The sequence below is a fragment of the Ursus arctos genome, unplaced genomic scaffold (assembly GCF_023065955.2).
Source record: "Ursus arctos isolate Adak ecotype North America unplaced genomic scaffold, UrsArc2.0 scaffold_30, whole genome shotgun sequence".
In the NCBI taxonomy this organism is placed as follows: Eukaryota; Metazoa; Chordata; class Mammalia; order Carnivora; family Ursidae; genus Ursus; species Ursus arctos.
In genome coordinates, this window is record NW_026622986.1 from 13,389,073 (window position 1) to 13,411,436 (window position 22,364).

Consider the following 22,364-nt stretch of genomic DNA (forward strand, 5'->3'; position numbering starts at 1 on the left):
ATTGGTTTTTTTTTTTTTCAGACCTGCAAAGAAAACATCTAAGGAAAAGAAAGAGGTAAAATATATATATATATATAATTTTATTTCATTTATTAATTTTTTAATTTTTACTTTATTGTATTATTTTGATAAATAATATTTATCAGAAATATTATTCCATGGTAAAAAATTACTTTAGAGAAGGTATAGTGACAAAATAGAGGAATTTCTATTTGTTGTGAAAATGTTATTCAGAAACACTAGTTATTGATAAAGGTTGTTTTGAGAAAAATCAGTTCTTTAAAAAAGTACCTATGTTTTTGCTTTTATAAGAAGATGGGTATTTATCATCTCTCTACACTTAGTATATTTTATAAATATTTGGGGGACATTTTGAAATTATTATTTATTTGTAGATCAAAAAGCAAATTAATTTTACGGATGACCTTGATGACTTAACTCCATTATCTGGAACAGCTTCAGAGGATTGCAAGTTGCCTTGCTTTGATTTTAGGAGTTGCATGTTGCTAATTGAACAACTTGGCATGGATTGTAAAGGTAGGACCGTGGTATAAATATAAAGCCTTTATATGTATATTACTGTAGTAATATGTGCACATCTTGTCTAGTGCTGTACCACACAACACTGATCTGTTATAGAGCTACTCATCTCACAAATATGTTTTTCATGAAGACAGAGAACTGCTGAGTACTCTCAGCCAAAGAGCTATAATTTCCACTATACTTTTCGTCATGAAAATGGCACACCGATGTGTTTGTTGACTCTGCTTCTCTTCTATGCCTTCACCCAAGGTCAGGTTACCAGTATTTTTCTCCTAGGATACTGAAATAACCTCAGGACGGTTTTCCCTGTCATTCCACCTCCCAGAATCTTGGTCTACGCTGCAACCATAATCATATATTTTTAAAAATTTATATTTCGTCACGTTACCCCCTTGCTTAAAGCTTAGCTTTTACTTCTCATTGCTCTAGCGTGAAACACCACGGTCCTCAGCTTCATCTTGTACTGTTTCATATCCTTCTTTCCATCTGTGTCTCAGCCACTAGTTTGGATGATTTTTCCTATAATAGAGCTTCCTCCCCACTCCCATAGATTTAGTTAGGTAACTGCATGTATATGAAGTGTATAATTTGATAGTTTTGACATATGTATACTCCTGTGAAACCATAACCGTGATTCAGGCAGTTAATATATCTATGACCCGTAAGTCTCATGTTTCGTTATATCCCCTTATTACGAAACTACCAAATTGCTTTCTAAAGTAGTTGCACCATTTTCCATTCCCACCAGCAGTGTATGGGAGTTCTAATTTCTCCCTGTATATTCATGAACACTTAATATTGTCAGTTTTTTAAATCTTAGCCATTCTGGTGGGCATGCAGTATATATATCATTACGGTTTTAGTATGCATTGCCCTAATAAGATAATGTTGAGCATATTTTTATGTGCTTATTTGCCATCTGTGTATTTTCTTTGAACTGTCCAAATTCTTTGTCATTTTAAAAATTAGGTTGTTTTCTGATTTGTTGAGTTTTGAGAATTCTTTGTTTATTCCAGATATAGTTTATCACCTATTTTTTGGCAAAGATTTTCTCCCAGCCTGTGACTTTTCATTCTCTCAACAGTGTCTTTTGAAGAGCAGTTTTCTTTTTTGGTGAAGTCCAGTTTATGCATTTGTTCTTTTATGGATTCTTGCCTTCGGTGTTCCTATCTAAGAAATCTTTGCCTAGCACAAGGTCAGAGGATTTCTCTCATGCTTTCTTTTAGAAGTTTTGTAGTTTAAAAGCAAAGCTTCATAGTTTTAGGTCTTAACGTTTAGATCTGTGATCCATTTTGTATTCTTTTTTTTTTTTAAAGATTTTATTTATTTACTTGACAGAGAGAGAGGACAAGCAGGGGGAACAGCAGACTGAGGGTGAGGGAGAAGCAGGCTCCCCACTGCATGGAGATCTGGACATGGGACTCGATCCCAGGACCCTGGGATCATGACCTGAGCTGAAGGCAGACGCTTAACTGACTGAGCCACCCAGGCGCCCCCATTTTGTATTCTTTTTTATTTATGATGCAGAGTATGGATCCAGGTTCATTCTTTTTGCGTATGGATATCCAGTTGTCCTAGCACCGTTTGTTGAAAAGGCTGTATTGTCTTTACTTCATGCCATTTGCATCTTCGTCAGGATCAGTTGACCATATATGTGTGGGTTTATTTACGGACTCTTCTCTGTCCCATTGATCTCTTTAGCCTTCATTACACCAATATCATGCTGTTTTAATTACTACCAGTTTATAATAATTTTTGAAATCAGGTGGTTAGGGTTAGTCCTCCAGTTTTGTTCTCTCTCAGGGCTCTTTTGCTATTCTAGGTCCTTTGTGTTTCCACATGAATTTCATTTATTTATTTTATCCACATGCATTGTAGAATCCACTTGTCATTTTCTAAGAGAAAAAACTCTGGTGGTCTTCTGAAAATCAGGTTTGGATTATGTTGAATCTACAGATTAATTTTAACAATACTGAATTTTTCAACCCTGAACAGAGTATATCTCTCCATTTATATAAGTCTTCTTAAATTTTCTTGGTAATAGTTTATAGTTTTTTACGTCTAGTTCTTTCTATCTTTTATGATATTACCTGTGATTATTTTTTATTTTTCAATGCAGTTTTAATTTTTAATTAATAATTAAAATTAATTTTTAATTTAAATTTTAAATTTTAAATTTTGATTGTTTATTCCTAATGAATAGAAATACAGTTGATTTTTTATAATGATTCTATATCCTCCAAACTTGATGAGTTCATTTACTAGTTCTAGAAGCTTTTTAAAAAATTCTGTCAGATTTTCTACATAACCAAAAGTTATCAGACTTGTTTTTGACTACTATTTTACTGATTTCTTAAGGTGGAGCCAAAGGTCATCAATATGAGACTATTCTTCTTTTTTAATACATACATTCAGTGTTATAAATGTTCATATGAGTGCTGCTATAGCAGGATTCCAGAAATTCTAATATGTTTTGTGTTCCTTTTCATTCAGTTCAGAATACTTTCTAATTTCTTTTTTCATTACTTCTTTGAGCCAGAGGTTATTTAAGGATTTTATTTATTTGAGAGAGAGAGAGACAGCATGAGCTTGGCGGGGGGGTGGGGAGAAGACTCCCCTCTGAGCAGGGAGCCCAATGTGGGGCTTGATCCCAGGACCCTGAGATCATGACCTGAGCTGAAGTCAGATGCTTAATCAACTGAGGCACCCAGGCACTCTGACCCAGGGATTATTTAGATATGTATTAATTAGTTTGCAAATTTTCAAGTATTTTCCAGAGCTATTTTTATTCTTGATTTCTAATTTGATTTCTCTGTGGTTACAGAACGCACTTTTATGACTTAGTCCTTTTGACTTACCCCTCTCATTACAATTTATTTTGTGACCCAAAATATAGTCTCTTTTGTTAAATGTTCTATGGAAACTTGAGAAGAATGGTGGTGTTCAAGTCTACATTCTTGCTGATTTTCTGCCTGTTGAAATCTCAGAGTATAATTGTGAATTTGCCTGTTTCTCTGCAATTCTGTCGATTTTTGCTTTATGTATTTTGAACCTATTAATAGACGTGTAAACATTTAGGTTTGTTATGCTTCTTTCAGTTGACCCTTTAATCATTATAAAATGACCTTATTTATTGCTGCTAATGTTTTTTGCTTTGCTACCTATTTTGTCTGGTATTAATATAGCCACTTAGGCTCAGCCTTCTTTTGTCAAGTGTTAGTGTGGTCTATCATATTTCTGGCCTTTTAACAAATTTGTGTTAAAGTGCATTTTTTGTTATAGGTGGCATATAATTAGGTCTTCCTTTTTTTTTTTTTTAAGACTTTATTTATTTATTTATTTATTTATTTGAGAGAGAGAGAGAGAGACAGCCAGCAAGAGAGGGAATACAGGCAGGGGGAGTGGGAGAGGAAGAAGCAGGCTCCCAGTAGAGGAGCCTGATGCGGGGCTCGATCCCAGGACTCCGGGATCACGCCCTGAGCCGAAGGCAGATGCTTAGGACTGAGCCACCCAGGTGCCCCTAGGTCTTCCTTTTTTATCCATTTTGAGAATCTGCCTTTTAATTGAGGCTTTTAGACCATTTTCATTTCATGTGATTGTTAATGTAGTTGAATTGAATCTGTGGGCATGTTGTTTGACTTCCATTTGTCCTTTCTGCTGTTTGTTCCCATTCTCTTCTTTTTCTACTTTCTTTTAGATTAATGAAGTAATTTCTATGATTTAGTTTTATTTACGTGTGTGTGTGTGTGTGTATGTATTTTGCTTACTCACTATAACTCTTTAGTTTTGCTATTTTAGTGATTAGGGTTTAAAGTATATGATTTAAGCATCACAATCCACCTTCAAGTAATGTTTTACCACATCATATGCAGTTTAAGAAAATTATAATAGTTAACTTCCATTTCTTCTCTCCTAGTCAGATCCTTCTGGATCTGTGGGAGTATAGTTTTCATTAAGTTTAGAAAGGTTTTGGTCATTTTTCTTTTTTCTTTTTAAGATTTTATTCATTTATTTGAGAGAGAGAAAATGCACAAGCAGGGGGAGGGGCAGAAAGAGACGGAGATTTGCCACTAAGTAGGGAGTCCGATATGGGGCTTGATCCCAGGACCCTGAGATCATGACCTGAGCTGAAGGCAGACAGACACCCACCGACTAAGCCACCGAGGTGCCCCAGACATTTTTTGTTCAAATATTTTTTTCTGGTTCCTTTCCTCTGCCTCTTTGAGGAATTGTAGATTAGCCACTTGAAGTTTTCTCACAGTTTTCTGAGGTCAATTGCAGTCTTTTATTTTGTGATGTCTAATATGTGTTTATTCCTATCCAGTGTATTTTTCATGTCTGACATAATTTACATCTCTGTAAGTTGTATTTGGTTTTTTAAAAATAGCTTCTATGCCTCTACTTACCTTTTTATGCTTTCTTTTGAGATATAGCTAAGTTGATTACAAACAGTTTGACCCTTTCCAGTCCTATTCTTAGGAATTGTTAGGTGAATCCAGAGTAGTGCTCAGCCTAGAGCTCATTGTTCCCCACCGCTGAGGCAAGACCTACTACTGTATTCATTGTGCTACAGGTTATGAGTTTTCCCAGCATGGCTAATGGGAATCGATACTATCCCTGGTGCTGTGTGAGCACCAGCGGAGCCCTCTGCAGATCTCTAGAGTTCTTTCTTTGTTCTGCTTTCTTCTCGCCGGTGTTTTGACCTCTGATCTCTATCTGCCTTGGTTTCACCGGATTCTCAGTTTCGTCATCTCAACTCAGGGAATCTGGTGGAGTCTATCTCAGTTTTTTCACCTGTGTCATGGTCGGTGGAAATTCTCCCAAGGCAGTGAGTTCGGGTATGTGTTAGGCTAACTTCTTTTGTTTTCAGGGATCATTGTCCTTCATTGACTGAAGTCTTTTGTCTTGAAAATAATTTGAAAATGTATTTTATCTTTTTGTGTTTGGCTTGTTTCAGGTAGGAAGGTAAATCAGTACCTGTTACTCCATCTTGGCCAGAAGCAGATTGCAATGGAACTTTGGCACATGCTGTAGGCTGTCTTGAATGCTCTTCTTCCTCCTTTGCTCACTTGCTTCCTGCTCCTCCTTCATTTCTCAGAATAGTTCTCTCTTCCTCGGGGAATCTTCCCTTCCCAGGGTAGATCACGTTATGTTATGTGATCCTAGAACTCCGTTTCCTTATAGGAACTATCTGAATTTGTAATTGTCGTTTTATTTGTCTTTCCCTTTCACTAGACGTGAAGCTAAATAAGAGCCAGGGATCTTATCTGTTTAATCTGCAGAGCTTAGTATAATATCTTTTTGTTTTTTAAGATTTTTTTATTTGAGAGAGGGAGAGTGCACAAGCTGGGGGAGGGGCAGAGGCAGAGGAGAAGGGAGAAGTAGCCTCCCCGCTGAGTAGGAAGCCCAATGCAGGGCTTGATCCCAGGAACCTGAGATCATGACCTGAGCTGAAGGCAGATGCTTAACCGACTGAGCCACCCAGGTGCCCGTATAATATCTTTTATATTGAACTCATTCAATATATATTTGTTTAATGTATGAATGAGTGAATGTGAAAGCACACAGTCCTTTATATGCAAAAAGTACTCATATTTTTTTTCTTTTTTTTTAAGATTTAAGTAATTTATTTCAGAGAGAGCATGAGCGGGGGGAGGGGGGTGAGAGAAAAACAGAGGGGGAGGGAGGGGGCGTGGAAAGAATCTCAAGCAGACTGCGTGCTGAGTGAGGAACCCCATGCGGGGCTCAATCCCAGGACTCTGAGATTATGACCTCAGCCGAAACCTGACTCGGATGTTTAACCAATTGAGCCATCCAGGTGCCCTATATATTCTGTTTCTGTTTTTTCTCTGTTATAGATTCTGTTAATTTATTAAAAATTCGGAATGCGGTTTGTTCGTTTGAAAGATTATTAGAACTTAAAAATGATCACTGTGAGCAACTTACAAGAAAAAATAAAGAATTGGAAGATTCGGTTAATGGTCTACAAAAGGAGCTATCACAAACAAAAGAAATTAAATTGCAGTTGGAGCAGCAAAAAGTGGAATGGGAACAAGAACTCTGCAGTTTGAGGTATGACGTCTTGGTTTCAAGGAAGTATTTGAACTTTTATTTTTTTATTATTTTAAATAGGCTCCACACCCAGTGTGGGGCCTGAACTCACAGCCATGAGATCAAGAGTTGCATGCTCTACCGACTGAGCCAGACAGGCACCCCTTGAGCTATTGACTTTTATACTACAGATATGTAGGAGAAGTTTTGTAGTTGCTAACTTACCTTCTAGGATTTTATAGGGAAGAAAATGTCTTTAGTATTGTGAAGTATGGGATTCTTCTGAATAATACAGCAAGTTCTTAACGGTGAATACTTCTACAAATAATTTAATGTATATTCCAAATCATAATTTTAATGACCATATAGAAGTCCATCATATGGAAACCTCATTATTTAACAAATTGAATTTTGGTCGGTTTTCGTTTTTCTATACTTTAATTAAAGCTGTAAGGAATGTCTCTTATATAAATCTGTTTCTACATTTCTGGTTAACGTACTTGGAATACATTCTTCAATATAGTATTGGTTACTTAAAGTATTAAAATTTTTAAAGAATGTCTTCGATCCTATTTTTAAATTGTTCTCAGGGAAGTTTATATTAATTCGTATGCCCGTGAACAGAGTATAACATGGCCATTTTTCTCAAGACAGAAAAATGTTTAAAAATTTATTCAGTTTTAAACATACGCAGCGATTAAAAAGTAACATGGAAAATGATTACTGCTCAAGTTGCTCAACATCTCTCTTATATGTAGGTAAAATTAATTCAAAAGTCTGTGCTGCAAGCACATATTACTCTTTATTGTTTACTTAATTAATATGGATCCTGTGTTGGTCTAGAAGGGGTTTTCAAATGATTTATAAAGTGGACAATAGGGGTTCCTGGGTGGCTCAGTTGGTTAAGTGTCTACCTTCGGCTCAGTTCATGATCCCAGGGTCCTGGGATCGAGCCCCATGTCCAGATCTCTGCTCGGCGGGGAGCCTGCTTTTCTCTGTCCCTCTGCCTGCCACTCCACCTGCTTGTGCTCTCTCTCTCTGTGTCAAATAAATAAAATCTTTAAAAAAATAAAATGAATAATAATCAACAAGGTCAACTGAGAGTATTGCAGAAGAAGAAACATAAAATGTATGGGGCAACAGATATTAGACTCCCTAGCCTAGTCCTGGATCACAGTAATCTGCAGGGGTATGTTGTGCAAATGACATCAGCAGATGCTGTCTTACACTGCAAATTATTTTTAGAGGTACCTGTGATGTTTTGTGAAGTAGAAATCTACTTCTAGTGAATTTATAAACAGCAATTTCTCTTTTTAATTAGTAACTAAATTATTCTAATGGAAGAGTAATTATGACTATGTGGGAAAAAACGATAATTTTCAATTCTAACTTTCTTGAATAATTTCAAAATTTCTTTCCCTACAATCTCTACCAGAGTTATTATTGACTAAAGCTTACTACTAAACTGCATAATGCTTTCTCATGGCTTCTTTTCAACTCTGTGTATCTTTTGGAAGAGACTGAAGTGAGAAATTAAAACCATGAGCCCTAGAAAGGAAAAAATTAAGAACATAGAAATTTCGGGGCGCCTGGGTGGCTCAGTCGTTAAGCGTCTGCCTTCGGCTTAGGGCGTGATCCCAGCATTCAGGGATCAAGCCCCCCATCAGGCTCCTCCACTGGGAGCCTGTTTCTTCCTCTCCCACTCCCCCTGCTTGTGTTCCCTCTCTCGCTGGCTGTCTCTCTGTCAAATAGATAAATAAAATCTTAAAAAAAAAAAAAGAACATAGAAATTTCATTTGGACAGTAAACCAACATATGTGGAACCAGATCATGAAATGAACTTTTTATTGCTTACAAAACAAATTTTAAAATAAGTCCATTTATTTGCAGGTTTTCCTTCAAAAGGGAAAAAGAAAAAAGAAGAAATACTGATATGTTATATGAAAAAAATAAGGAGCAATTAAAAAGAACAGTACAGCAGTATAATAAAGAAGCTGAACTGAAACAACAGCTTGAAGTTACTCTTCGGACACAGGATGAGGAATTGAGGAGTGTAAGAAATAATTTGAATCAGGTACATCTTTGATAAAAATTGTGTATTTCCATCAATATTATTTATAATATCCCTTTGATTTAATGTATATTATTTAGATATAAAATAGATAAAAAATTCAGTTTTATCCTAATAGGAACTATGATATTTATAGCTAAAATTAATAGCTTATTGGAATCCTTGGCTTCTCATATATGCTGTATGTATATTTTCCGAGTTAAGGGATGGAAAGTAAATTGAGATAAATGTGAATGCTGGCTCTTTTTTTTTTAAGATTTTATTTATTTTTAGAGAGAGAGCATGAGCAGGGGAAGAAGTAGAGGGGGAGGGAGAGGGAGGGAAAAGAATCTGAAGCCGACACTGCGCTGAGTGCAGAGCCCAACGTGGGGTTGGATCTTACAACCCTGAGATCATGACTTGAGCCAAAACCAAGAATAGGACACTGAACCAACTGAGCCACCCAGGCACCTCAGTTTTGGATTTTTTATGTGAAAATGCAGGCTAAATCACCTTGAGACTATGATGGAACTAGTTAAATGTTTTGTAAAGAAATTTTATTTCACATACTGTATGTACCTGTATTTTTACTCTATGACAAATTTAGCTGTCATTTAAATTAAAATTGGAGTTATTCATGAGCAGGATAAAAATCCTGTCTTTACAAAGACTACTTCTTTTGAACATTTTTTTTAAGTTCTCTTAAGCTTTTGACTTTCTTTTGGTGTGATCCAAAATCCTAGTGAGAATAGGTCTCTAGGTTGTAGAAGAACAAAACGACACAAGAAACACCTTTCTCAAGAACAGAATGCCAGAATATTACAAGACGGAATTCTAAACCATCACCTTTGCAAACAAAAGGAGCTAGAAAAGGCCGATAAGAAAATGCATTCTGGGGGAGGGGGGTGGGGTAATGGGATAGACCGGTGATGGGTAGTAAGGACGGCACCTATTGCATGGTGCACTGGGTGTTATACGCAACTAATGAATCATCGAGCTTTACATCGGAAACCGGGGATGTACTGTATGGTGACTAACATAATATAATAAAAAATCATTAATTAAAAAAAAATAGAGCCAAAAAAAAAAAAAGAAAATGCATTCTGGGGTATTTTCTTTAGTCATTTTGAAGTACATGTGTGTATGTATTTGTATGTATACATATCTTATTTTCTGAAATTACTATTTTTTCTCCATGTATGCATATATATATATATTTTAAAAACCAACAGTGTAGATCATGGAAAGTATAGAGGATTTTTAAAGCATATATATATATATAAAGCATATATATATACACACACACACACACACACACACACACACACACATGGGGGACATAAGGGGCAGTGACATTTCTGGTCCAGTGGCTAAAGTAATAGTCTCAATTTAAATGCATTTGTCTGCAAGCGTCAAATAGTGACATTCATAATGTCCTCATCCAATGGAGAGGCTTTTATTATTTTCCATAAGAATTGATGAGCTTTCCATAAGCTCAAAACTATTGCTACTGACAACATATGTTTCAGTTTTGGGGCAGTTACTTCATCACCTCTGTATTAATAGAGAGTTTAGCTTAACGCTTCCACTGACAACAGGAGGAAAAGTGTAGCCTGTTCAGAGACTTTCTTTTGGATGTTAGTGTCCTACTTTTGAGAAAAGTAGCAATTTGCTCCAAGTGGTATCCTATTTTATTACAAGGTGCTTTTGAAACAATCATATGCTAATGATAATTAATTGATGAGTATTTTATTCCTTATAAAACAGCTCAGTGTATTTCCCCCCATTTTGTATTTCTTACCATTTTAAACATCATGAAGAGGAAATAAAATTTATTGCAGCAGCAAATAATCTGATGATTTTTCTAAGAGCTGTATACATTTTACCTTATTTACCACCAGTATTTTGAAATATAAGGCTCCTTTTGTATTGATGATTTCCACTAGAGAAGAACTGCAGTTTGGTGCAAGAGCACTAGTAGTGGAGTAAGAAGACCTGAGGAAAGTCCTGCAGCTCACTTACTATTTTTAACCTCTCCATTCTAGAATTGTGATAACTAAAAGTGGTCATTGAAGTATGTAGAAGTGTTTATAGTGCAGTGCCTGGATTTGTCGGTTGTCAGTAGATGCAATTCTTATAACTGACTATAGAAATGTTAGAAAACTGGAATTCTGTGGAATATTGTCAGGAAAAAAGAATTTTAGGAAATTTAATCTGTCCAAACATATGCAGAGCTAAGGATTTTACTGTGGGGTAGCTGTGTTAGATATCAGACTGTAAACTCAATGTTTAGTGTCGTCAGATTTATTAATCTTTTATTTCAAGCTTTCTGGGTTTGTTGTAAATCAGAGAGAGGCCTTTCAATTGTGAGATTCTTAAAAATTCTGTCGTGGTTTCTTTTTTCCTCTCATGTATTCATTTTTTTTAATTAAATTTTTGAACCTTTGGGAATTTAGGCTTGTATAAAGTTTGAGGTTTGGACCCAACTTTATTTCTTTCCCGTTGGATATCCACTTACTGCAACCTGTTCGTTGTATAAACATAGGTTATTCTTTAATTTCAGAGAACATCATGATAATGTCATTTTATTGAGTTCCAGCTAAAAGTCTCCTTTGTTTCACTTAGATTTTTAATAGTCATGGAAAAGAAAAAGGTCTGTTGCATAAAAACCACAGGTGTCAGGATCAACTTGCCATGCTAAGACTGGAAATAGGCACTATAAACAATCAAAACCGGGAAAAGGAAAAGAAGTACTGTGAAGACATTGCAATTATAAAAGAGAAAAATGCCAACCTTCAAAAGACCATAAAACTGACCGAGGAAACATTAAGAAAAACAATATTCCTGTATAGTGGACAGATTAATGCTCTGACCGCTGAGAATACAATGCTAAAGTCAAAATCGGAGGGCAAGGAGGAAAATAAGGAAAGACTGGATGCAAAAGTTGAATCATGCCGAGCTAGACTAGCTAGTGCTATACAGGATCGTGATCAAATTCAGACATCAAAGAGAGACCTAGAACTTCCTTTCCAGAGAGCAAAAGATGAATATGTTCCTGTGCAGGAGAAATTGAATTTCGATGTGTCTAACCTGAAAGATAACAATGAGCTGCCTTCTCAGAATCTTTCGAAAGGTGACGGTCAACTCAATACTTTAGAAATTGAGCTCCGTCACCCAAGAGATGCCCTCAGAGAAAAGACTTTGGTTTTAGAACGTGTACAGGGAGACCTAAGTCACACACAGTGTCAGAAAAAGGAAATTGAACACAAGCATCGAAATGAACAAGATAAAGTGAATAAATACGTTGGACAGCAGGAATCCTTAGAAGAGAGATTATCTCAACTACAAAGTGAAAATACGTTGCTTCAACAGCAACTAGATGATGCTTACAACAAAGCTGCCAGTAAAGAAAAGATAGTAATTAATATCCAAGACCAGGTTCAGGATATTCTAGAAAAACTTCAGGCTGAAAGTGAAAAACAAGGTCTTATGTTGGAAGAAAGAAATGAAGAGTTAATGAATGAATTTAATCTTTTAAAAAAAAGAATTTATTAGTATGAAAAGGAGAAAGTAGAGAGAGAAGTATCCAGAAAGATAAATATTTTTCAAGCTTCCTGAGAGAAAATTCAAAGTAATATTTGATTATGAATTATTATTATCATTATTTTCTTTTTTAGAGAGAAAGAGTGCACCTGCACATGAATGGGGGTGGGGCAAAGGGAGAGGAAGAGAGAAACCCAAGAGGGCTCCACATTGGAGGACTCCTCCTCAGGACCCTGAGATCATGACCTGAATGATTATGGCTGAATTTTGAATCTAGTTGAATATAAAAAATATATAGACTATAAGCCAGGGTTAACTTGTATCTAGCAAATAAAAATTAGACTTGAGAAGTGCTTTAATCTGAATAAAATTGTTGTGCCATCTATGAAAGTTTAAGAGGTTAAGTTATGATTGCTGATAGATAGTAGGCTAATATTAATAATTTAGTTTTATACTGCTAAAATAATACTTTTAATCTTTGTCATCACATTTTAATACCATGATGAACAGATAAATGGAAATGCACATACCTAAAATGGGCATTTTGAAATTGAGATTCAGTTAAGTGGATTAACTTGACAGTTAACTCCTGACTTCCCACATGAACTGAGATGCTGTGTCTCAGTACTTTTCCTTTGGTAGCTCTTTATAAATTTTAGGTTGGCATAACTTTATTTTTACTTACATAAATTTGAAGTTTTAGTCTGAAATCATGTATTCTTATGACCTTTTACCTCTTTGAAGGCACTTACTTTTCATTAAATCATAATTTGGGACAACTGTGGTGAGCTTTAGCAAAACTGTGTTTGATTTAATCTTCCCAGTGCTATTTATAATTTTTTAAAGCAATTTTACACGTAATTTGGTCATTTCAGAGCACAATTACTATGATCTGGGCATAAGTTTGTCCAATACAAAGAGAACTATATCTCTGTAATTCGTTAATTTGGCATTGGATCTCCATTTTCAGATTAATGAGGGATGGCAGGATTCTTGTGTAGCAGAAATGGAGGTCAGGGAGGGAGGTGCAAGCCAGGTTATCTAGGGCCTTGAAAGCCATTAGAATGACTTCCCTTTTGTCCCGAGATAGTAATCTATTAGAAGGATTTGAGCAGAGGATTGAATATGTGAGGAACTTTGACATTAATTGAAGCCTCTAATAAAAAAGAGGGAAAACATATCATAATGTAGAATTTACCACTGCTAGTCCCACCTATATACCCATTTCTTTTTGAGACTTCAGTAGGTTGGGAAGCTTTCCAAATTCATCAACAAGGAATGGGTAGTGGGGCTGAATTAATTATCTAAGTAACATAATACTGACTGGGCAAGATGATAACACCTTTTTGTGTCTTTAACCAAATTCAGTAAACAGCAATGTGTACATATTAGGAAAAGAAGGTGAATTGACATATGCGGCGATATTTTTCAAAGGACGTATGTTAGAGTTACATATTATTAACACAACTTAAGAGTAAGATGACTTATAAAATCAGTAGCAGAAATGTCTTATTAGGTAGCTATGACACAGCTTCAACTAGAACTGGCTGATACCTTAAAAAAACAATCTATGTCAGAGGCATCACTAGAGGTTACATCACGTTGTCATATTAATTTAGAAGATGAGGCACAGGATTTAAAGGAGAAATTAAGTCACATCAGAAGTCAAGTATGTATTAAATGGAACATGTTAATGGTTAATCTGTAGCTGATTAATATAAAATGTTTTAGGATGCTGATTTCCATGGACCACTTTCTTTTGTATTTTCATTATAGTTGATTTAGTATAATTTTAGTATCTTCGCAGTGCACTTATTTCTTAAACTTTGACTTTCATTCTGCTGTTTGTATTATACATTTTTTCTTATACTATTTACGCTTAGGGAAGTTGAGACTTAACGCATCATTCCTCACAGAAATTGAGGGACTTTTTTTTCTTCCAAACCGTTTTTTTTTTTAATATTTATTTATTTATTTGAGAGAGAGAGAGCACATGCACGTGCACACGTGTGCCTGAGTAAGGGGAGAGGAGAGGGAGAGGGAGAGAATCTGAGGCAGACTCCCTGACCAGCGCAGAGCCCCATGCCAGCTTGATTCTGTGACCCATGAGATCATGACCTGAGCTGAAATCATGAGTTGGATGCTTAACCAACTGAGCCACCCAGGTGCCCTAAACACTGTTTTTTAATGATATCTCTGGTACCATGATGAGGTGAGCCATATAAAATCAGAAGATAGTGTTTAATGGAATGTTTCAGAGAATTCTTATTTCTCATCCTCACTTTTATGAATGGATAGAGAATCTGTACTGATTTCAGGATAACTTGTACAGAAAAGTCATTTCACAAACCAGTTGAACTTAGGCATTTCCTTCATTTTTGTTTACTTTCAGATACATTGTAAATGCATAGAAATATTCAGATCATGTATAGTATATACACCCCAAAGAGAGAATTAAGAAAATTATCTAGGTCCTGCCTTTAGATTTGTTTAAAGCCTTATTGAGGTAAAATACACATACCATACAATTCACCCATTTAACATGTGTAGTTCATGGTTTCTGAATATATTCATAGAGTTGTGCAACTGTCACTGCCATCAAGTAGAACATTTTCATCACCCTGAAAAGAAATCCTTAGCCCTTGCCCCGAGCCTCAGGCAACCACCAGCTACTTCCGGCCTCTATAGAGTTGCCTGTTCTGAATATTTCACATAAAGAGGATCACACAGTGTGCGGTCCTTTTTGAGTAGCTTCTTTGACTTAATGTTTTCAGGGTTCATCTGTGTTATAGCATATGTCAGTGCTCCATTTCTTTTTATTGTCAAATGTGCTCCATGGTGGGCTAAAACCCTGTTCATTCATCGCTTGATGCACCTTTGGGTTGTTTGCACTTTTTCGCCATTAATAATGCTGCTGTGAGCGTTCATTTAGTTATTTCCCTGCCATCAGATTTTATCCTCTGAGTTAATTGGGGTGATGTCACCATCTCTCAGGCTTTTACTCATGCTGTCCTTTCTGTCCTTTTAGGTTCCCTTCCTCTTGCCTAATCCTACACTATTCAGACCTGGCTCATAGTCTCTCATTCTCCATGGAGCTCTCTCCGACTATTCTAATTCCCACTGACCTTACTCTCTTCACACTTGTCATTTAGTCTGTGCAGAACAATTTAGTCCTTCGTTTTACATTGTTTTTATTTTTCTCATGCGAGATGATTTTGTCTAAGTATGCATTTATCTAAGTGGGAAAATATGGGTTATGTATGGTACCTATCCTTGTATAAATTGAAAATATTTTAACTTAACAGTTTTTAGGATAAAATTAAGTGCTTTATACCATATCAATAATTTCTTATTGAAGACATTGACATAACAAAGCTTTTATTTTCTAAATGTATTTTAAGCAATTAAATGTAAAATTGAAAGCATTTAATCTGACAGAGGAGAAGTGTTCAATCAAATGGTTGTCCCCCTCCCCCCCCAACTATGGAAAAACAGCCTAAATTTGCTTTTCTTCATTTTGCAGGCAGAACTGAGATTTACAGCTTTTAACACTTTACCAACTATAAAGCTCTGGGGACAGCTTTTCTTTTTTCTTTCTTTTTTTCCTTCCTTTTTTAGAGTTTGTTTGTTTATGTAATTTCTACACCCATGTGGGGCTTGAACTCATGACTCCAAGGTCAAGAGTTGCATGTTCTTCTGACTGAGCCAGCCAGGCGCCCCTGGGGACAGCTTTTCTGATATGCCATATAGCATGTAGCCTTAATCTATTCATCAGAGTACTTGCTAAAGCAGTGTAACTTAAACAGTTGCTAAAATAAACAATATAAACATGAAATGATTTGGGAACATTGATTTAGCAAGAGTCCATTATTTCCACGTCAGTGGCTTTCCCTTGCCTCTGATGTTCATGTAAATTATTTATTACTCAGTCTAGGAGGTACTATTGGCACTGTAGTCCATGAGCATTGTCCACTGAGTAGTACAGAGAGGGAGTAAGTTAAAATAATTATAAGTGGAAAAAAAGTACTGTTGGCTGGTGGAATTGGTGCAAGTTTTTTGAAGTACTGAGGATATATTCTGGGCCTCGTGCTCCCCATTTGCTGCCACTTTCAGTGATACGAAGAACGATTCAGTATAACTTGTAGATGAGACCACTTTTGTGGTCTCATCTGCCTAAAATATCAAATATGATTAGAACATAACATGCAGCAACAATAATAATGCTAATTGCAGACACTTAGAATTTGGTGTGTGCTACATACCCTTCTAAAGAGTTCATGCATATTTCCTGATTTAATCTTCCCAACATCCCAGTGTGGTAGATACTATTATTTTCTTCATTTCACAGAAGAAGAAACTGAGACACAGAAATTTTAAGTAATTTGTTCCAGGTCACACAGCTAATAATACCCAGTGGTGTTGGGAATTCGGACCGTAGGCATTCTGGTTCCTACGAAGATACTGCCTCTCATACTATTCCGTGAAATACCTGGTTGTCACTGAAAGCAGCATGTTAGCTTCTATAATCACTGGAATAGCCGTGGTCATTCACATACATGAATGTTTACAATTATAGTTGATGTGGTGCTTGGAATACAAAAATAGAAATGTTTCCCATAAGGTTATTTTCTGTCTTTCCCCCTTTGACCAATATGTACATTTGTAGGTTTAGCTGATAAAATAAAATTTAAAAACATGAAAAGTGTTACGTTTTAGCACTAGAGAAGTCAGTAAACTTTTCTGTAAGGAGTTTGTAAATATTTTATTTTAACATTTTATTTATTTATTTGAGAGAGAGAGAGAGAACAAGCAGTGGGGATGGGCAGAGGGAGAGAGAAGCAGACTCCCTGTAAATATTTGAGGCTTTGTAGGCCATAGGTCTCTGTTGCAGCAGCTCAACTCTGCTGTAGTCATGAATCAGTATGTAGAGGAGAGTGTGGTTGTGTCCAATAACATTTTATTTACAAAAATAGCTGATGGTGGTTTTATAGTAGATTGCCAATAGTTAAAAGTGTTTCTTTCTTTTCTTTTTTAGTTGCAAGAAGCACAAGATCGACATGCAGAGGCTGTAAGATGTATTGAGAAGTCAAAAGATCACATTCAAAAGTACAATTTAAAGCAGCACAGAAAATAGCTTGAGTATTTATAAAGCAGATAAGCAGTGTAGTATGAGAAATATATCAGTGATGACAATAAATACATCATTGTTAAGCTAGATAAAAATTTCAGCTTTGTGCTCTATTGAAATGTATGATTTTTGCATATTATCTTTAAATTTTGCACATTAACTACAAAACCAGAAAATGGCACAGTTGCCAAATCTTCTACTTTTTAAATTTTTAAGAATTTATGTAACATCTTCAGATGTCTGTTTAGAAATTATACGGTACTTTTAAAATTTGTGTGTGAGAATAATTTTAAAATACACATTTTAGGCCTGAAGTTGAAAATGCCGAGTTAAAAGATAGAGTCAAAAAGCAAGCGGGCGGAATTGAAGAGCTTCAGGAAAACCTGTTAAGTACAAGTTCGGTAAGTCAGTCTCTTAATTTCTGTCCTACCGAAAAGGAATTTTTATTTCTCTAGTAGTAGTGTATAAGAATATTTTGGATAATATGAAAATTTTCACTGATAAAAATGTTTATTCATATTTTTGCTACTGACTACTAGTAGTATAATTCCTCTTTATAGATGAAGTTGACTGAATTAAAAAATTAATAATTTTTATAGCAAGATTGTAATAAAAAAGATTGTGAATAGTCTAAGAAAAGCAATATTTTATACCTACCACATTTTGTTGATCTGTCAGTGGGCAATTGGGTTTTTCCACCTTTTGGCTGTTGTTAGTAATGCTGCCGTGATTATTGGTATACAGGTGTCTGAGTCCCTGCTAATATTTTTCAATATGTTTAAAAATTCCCAAACTTTGAGTAATAATTTGATCTTGAATTCTGACTTTCTCTTGTAATCTAAACCCTTTAATGAAATTGAGGATGGATTACCTTAATGATAATTTGTTGTGATTTGTAATCAAAAATTTGTAATTTGTTGTCCTCTTCAAGAATGACTACTAGGTCATTATGCAAACGTTTTTCTCAAAGGAATATATTTTTCCTTTTGTTGGATTTTGAAAAGGAAAAGAGATGCCAGTGAAAAAGTAGAAATGAGTGCTCAATCAGGGCCTTATGTAGTAACAGTACTCCTAGCATTCATTGCAAGTTCTGGAGCTCATTTCTTTTCATTCACTTGAATTAATCAGCCTTTCAGAGATTTAACAATCGAATCTCAGAAAAAATTAATGTGCAATCCCCAATTCCAACTTATTGATCCGTAGTGAAAACCATATAACTATTTACCAAGCAGAACCAGATTCTCGTGCCATTTACACCCTCCTTTGTAGGAGAGGCTACCAATGATGTAAGATGAGAGGACTGCATTGTGAGTCCTAACTTGGAACAATGAGGTAGATGCACCTACCACTAGTTTCTTTTAGTCACAAAAGCTGCATACTTTCAAATTTCATTATACAGCTATACCTATGAGGGGAACTGGCACATTCTGTTGACTGGTCCTTTCCGTGGCCTAAGAAACATCGAAAATTATTTTTTTTCTAGATTTCATATAAATTAGTCACATTGTATTACTGTGCTTTTCATTGAGCGTAAGTAACATGACAATATGTTGATAAAGAGTCTTCTGTGAATGAGAATGCCAGGGTTTGTCCCCCTCCAGTGTCATACAGAAATCTATTAAGGAAGGTATCAAATATTGTCAGGTTTTTAAGAATATCCATAGCTATTCTGTAGATTCCAATGGAAATGAATTAGGGTTATGACAGAAAATTATTAGCCACTTTAAGGTCTACTCTGTGAAACAAAAACAGCTTTCAACCAACTCAGTCCATAGTCCTGACTTCTCTAGAAGGATTTAGCTCACGAATCCCCAGGCCAGAGACTACCTGGGTTAAGATATTTGATGGACACAGTTTTGAGGTGAAGAATCTGGATTGGGAAGAAGAGATATATCGCCCTAGGCTGACTTAAGCTTCCAAACAATATAGTCAAGTATGTGTCTGAAAAGAACTCCAGAAGACTTCCCTAAGATCAAATCTCTACGAAATAGGAAATTATTCAAAAGAAAACAAAGGCGAAAAGTTGATAATCTGACCCTTGTGAAAAACCTTTGCATCATAAAAGAAAAGCAAGACAAAGTATGGTGGTCAGCATCCTAAGGGTAAGGGTGCCCCCTGAGATGATAAAATAACAATATACTTGAAGTAATACCAAAAAGAGTCAACATAAACTGTAGAAGATTAGCTGTCTAGGGGCACCTGGTGGCTCAGTCAGTTAAGCTCCTGCTTTCAGCTCAGACCATGAGCTCAGGGTCTTGGGATTGAGCCCTGCACCGGGCTCCCTGCTCCCTCTCCCTCTGCTCCTTCCCCCATTCATGCACTCTCTCTCTATTTCAAATAAATAATTTTTTTAAAAACACTAGCTGATGTAGTCCACATCAGGTAACGGTTTTTGAGTGTGTGGTTTTGAATATTGTCTGTGAGGAACTAGAAGGAAGATCAAAAGGACAAATGACCTCAGTACAGGGGTCAAGGCTGGAAATGTAGATTAGAGAATCCGGTTTTGAAGCCTTGAGATTTAAACAACTTGGAGAGGATTTGAAGAGAGGAAGAGCAAGGGTCAGGGACTAAATGTTAGCGGTTGCTGTCATTTAGAAATAAAATGGGATTAGAAGAGCAGAGGGGAGGGTGTGGTCATTGTTTTCAAGGGCTGCTGAGAAGTAAAGTGGATAAGGACTTTAAAAAAAAGATCCTTGATGACCCTCAAAATTTTTTAGTGGAATTCCAGGATGGAAGCTCAGATTTTAGTGAAAAGAAGAAAAGTGATGAAAAGTTGAATCTGTGGATGAAAGGACACATTAAATAAAGAATGTTCAAGGCCAGCGAAAGGGGAGAAGCAGGATGATAGTAAAAGCTGCAGGAGTTAAGCAAAAGTTTTTCTATAATATCGAGAAGACTTAAACTTTATTTAAAGAGAAAAGTAGTTAATAGAAAAGAAGAAATTGAAATTTTGCAGAGAATGCTTGAAATGCTTGCAGAGAATGAGAGTATCTCATCCTAAAGTCAGATGATCATCAAAACTGTAATGGGGACTGCATAGGAATTTTTCAGAGGTTATCTTAGAAAGGTGTGATCTCACAGAACGCAGAGTATCTTAAGCTATGGATGAAAATGCTTCTAGGGTATTGTCAGAAAGTAAAATGTAAGTATAGCCACTTTTAAAATGTTTTCATTAACACTTAGTATTAATATGGGTAAGAACCTCTGTATTTCACAAGTAAATTTTGGCAATTTAAATTCTAGAAAAAATAATGATGACAGTGTAAAATCAGTTTAAGCTGTTTGAAGAAAGTTCCTTACATTTGAAATTTGTTTTTATTGGCATCAGGTTTGTAAAACTACATTAGATAAAATTTAAAATCATAAATTTTAAACTACATTATATACATTTAAAATTAAAGTTAATTATAAACCATTTATATAATGATAAAACATACAATTATAAATTTTAATTTATAAAATTTATAAAATGTAGTTTATAAAACTGTCTACACATGTCTTAGTCATGAATTCATGAGAAATAATATTTTATGAAAGAAGAATGAGTATCTAGATTTTTAAAAATAATTTTCTTTAAAATGTTTTTTTCAAAGTGTGATGATAAAAGGGGAGAGATGAAGAAATTTATTGAGTTAAAACAATCTCTGGAATATTGTTTGGATCAAGAAGTGAAGAAAAATGGTCAATTAGAAAAAGAGATTACTAGGTAAGACTGTAATATTTCAGATCATTTTAACCATTAATTAATTGATTTAACTATCATTTACTTTATTAAAACCTAAATACAAATTCTTGCCAAAATATTATACTTACACTTTAATTAGATTCCTTAAATAGTAACAATAGTTCCCTTAACAATAGCAACTGCACTTTTCATCGTCCACCTTGAATAGTTTCTGCAAGATATCTTTGTTCTTTGGTAATCTTTCCTTTTAATAGTGTTCTTCCCTTCAAACCAATATTTTAGTATCTAAAAACCTCTCTGTGTCATTGTTTAATCACCTCAAAAGTTATCTTGGTTTGGCTTCTATATTCTTATTTTGTATTATTGTTTAATTTAAATTTAATTCATCAACCTATGGTGTATTATTAGTTTCAGAGGAAGAGTTCAGGGATTCATCAGTTTACATAACACCCTGTCCTGATTACATCAGGTGCCCTCCTTCATGTCCATCATCCAGTTACCCTATCCTCCCACCCTCCTCCCCTCCAGCAACCCTCCGTTTGTTTCCTATGATTGAGAGTTTCTTATGATTTGTCTCCTGCTCCGATTTCATCTGCTTTTATTTTTTCCTCCCTTCCCTTAGGCTCCTCTGTTTTGTTTCTTAAATTCTACATACCAGTGAACTCAAATGATAATTCTCTTTCTGATTGAATTATTTCACTTAGCATAATACCCTCTAGTACCATCCACATCACGGCAAATGGTACAATTTCATTTTTTTGGTGGCTGAGTAATATTCCATTGTGTATATATATACGCGCACACACACACACACACACACACACACACACACACACACACACACCACATCTTTATCTGTTCATCTGTCGTTGGACATCTGGGCTTTTTCCATAGTTTGGCTATTGTGGACATTGCTGCTATAAACATTGGGGTGCAGATGCCCCTTCGGATCGCTACATTTGTATCTTTGGGGTAAATCCCTAGTAGTGCTATTTCTGGGTCTTTGGGTAGCTCTGTTTTCAACTTTTTGAGGAACCTGCATACTGTTTTCCAGAGTGGCCGTACCAGCTTGCATTCCCACCAACAGTGTAAGAGGGTTCCCTTCCTCTGCATCCCTGCCAACATCTGTCATTTCTTGACTTGTTCATTTTAGCATTTTGACTGGTGTGAAGTGATATCTCGTGGTGGTCTTGATTTGTATTCATTTCCCTGATGCCGAGTGATGGTGAGCATTTTTCATGTGTCCGTTGGCCATTTATATGTCTTCTTTGGAGAAATGTGTGTTCATGTCTTCCACCCATTTCTTGCCTGGATTATTTGTTTTTTGGGTGTTGAGTTTGATAAGTTCTTTATAGATTTTGGAT

The 22,364-nt window shown here is 35.6% G+C and overlaps 2 protein-coding genes across 2 annotated transcripts in view; both read left to right on the top strand.

The window, feature by feature from the left end:
• Positions 1–22,364, top strand: part of LOC125280907 (ankyrin repeat domain-containing protein 26-like) — a 414,415-nt gene that overhangs the window by 181,835 nt on the left and 210,216 nt on the right. The window contains exons 52-57 of the mRNA XM_057304708.1: positions 22–55; positions 396–537; positions 6,402–6,615; positions 8,485–8,668; positions 17,223–17,293; positions 17,623–17,716. Coding sequence (XP_057160691.1) covers positions 22–55; positions 396–537; positions 6,402–6,615; positions 8,485–8,668; positions 17,223–17,293; positions 17,623–17,716 — 739 coding nt within the window. The remainder of the gene's footprint in view (positions 1–21; positions 56–395; positions 538–6,401; positions 6,616–8,484; positions 8,669–17,222; positions 17,294–17,622; positions 17,717–22,364) is intronic.
• Positions 8,969–17,315, top strand: LOC125281626 (ankyrin repeat domain-containing protein 26-like). The gene has a single exon (XM_048215342.2). The coding sequence runs from the start codon at positions 11,339–11,341 to the stop codon at positions 12,197–12,199; it is 861 nt and encodes a 286-aa protein (XP_048071299.2). The 5' UTR covers positions 8,969–11,338; the 3' UTR covers positions 12,200–17,315.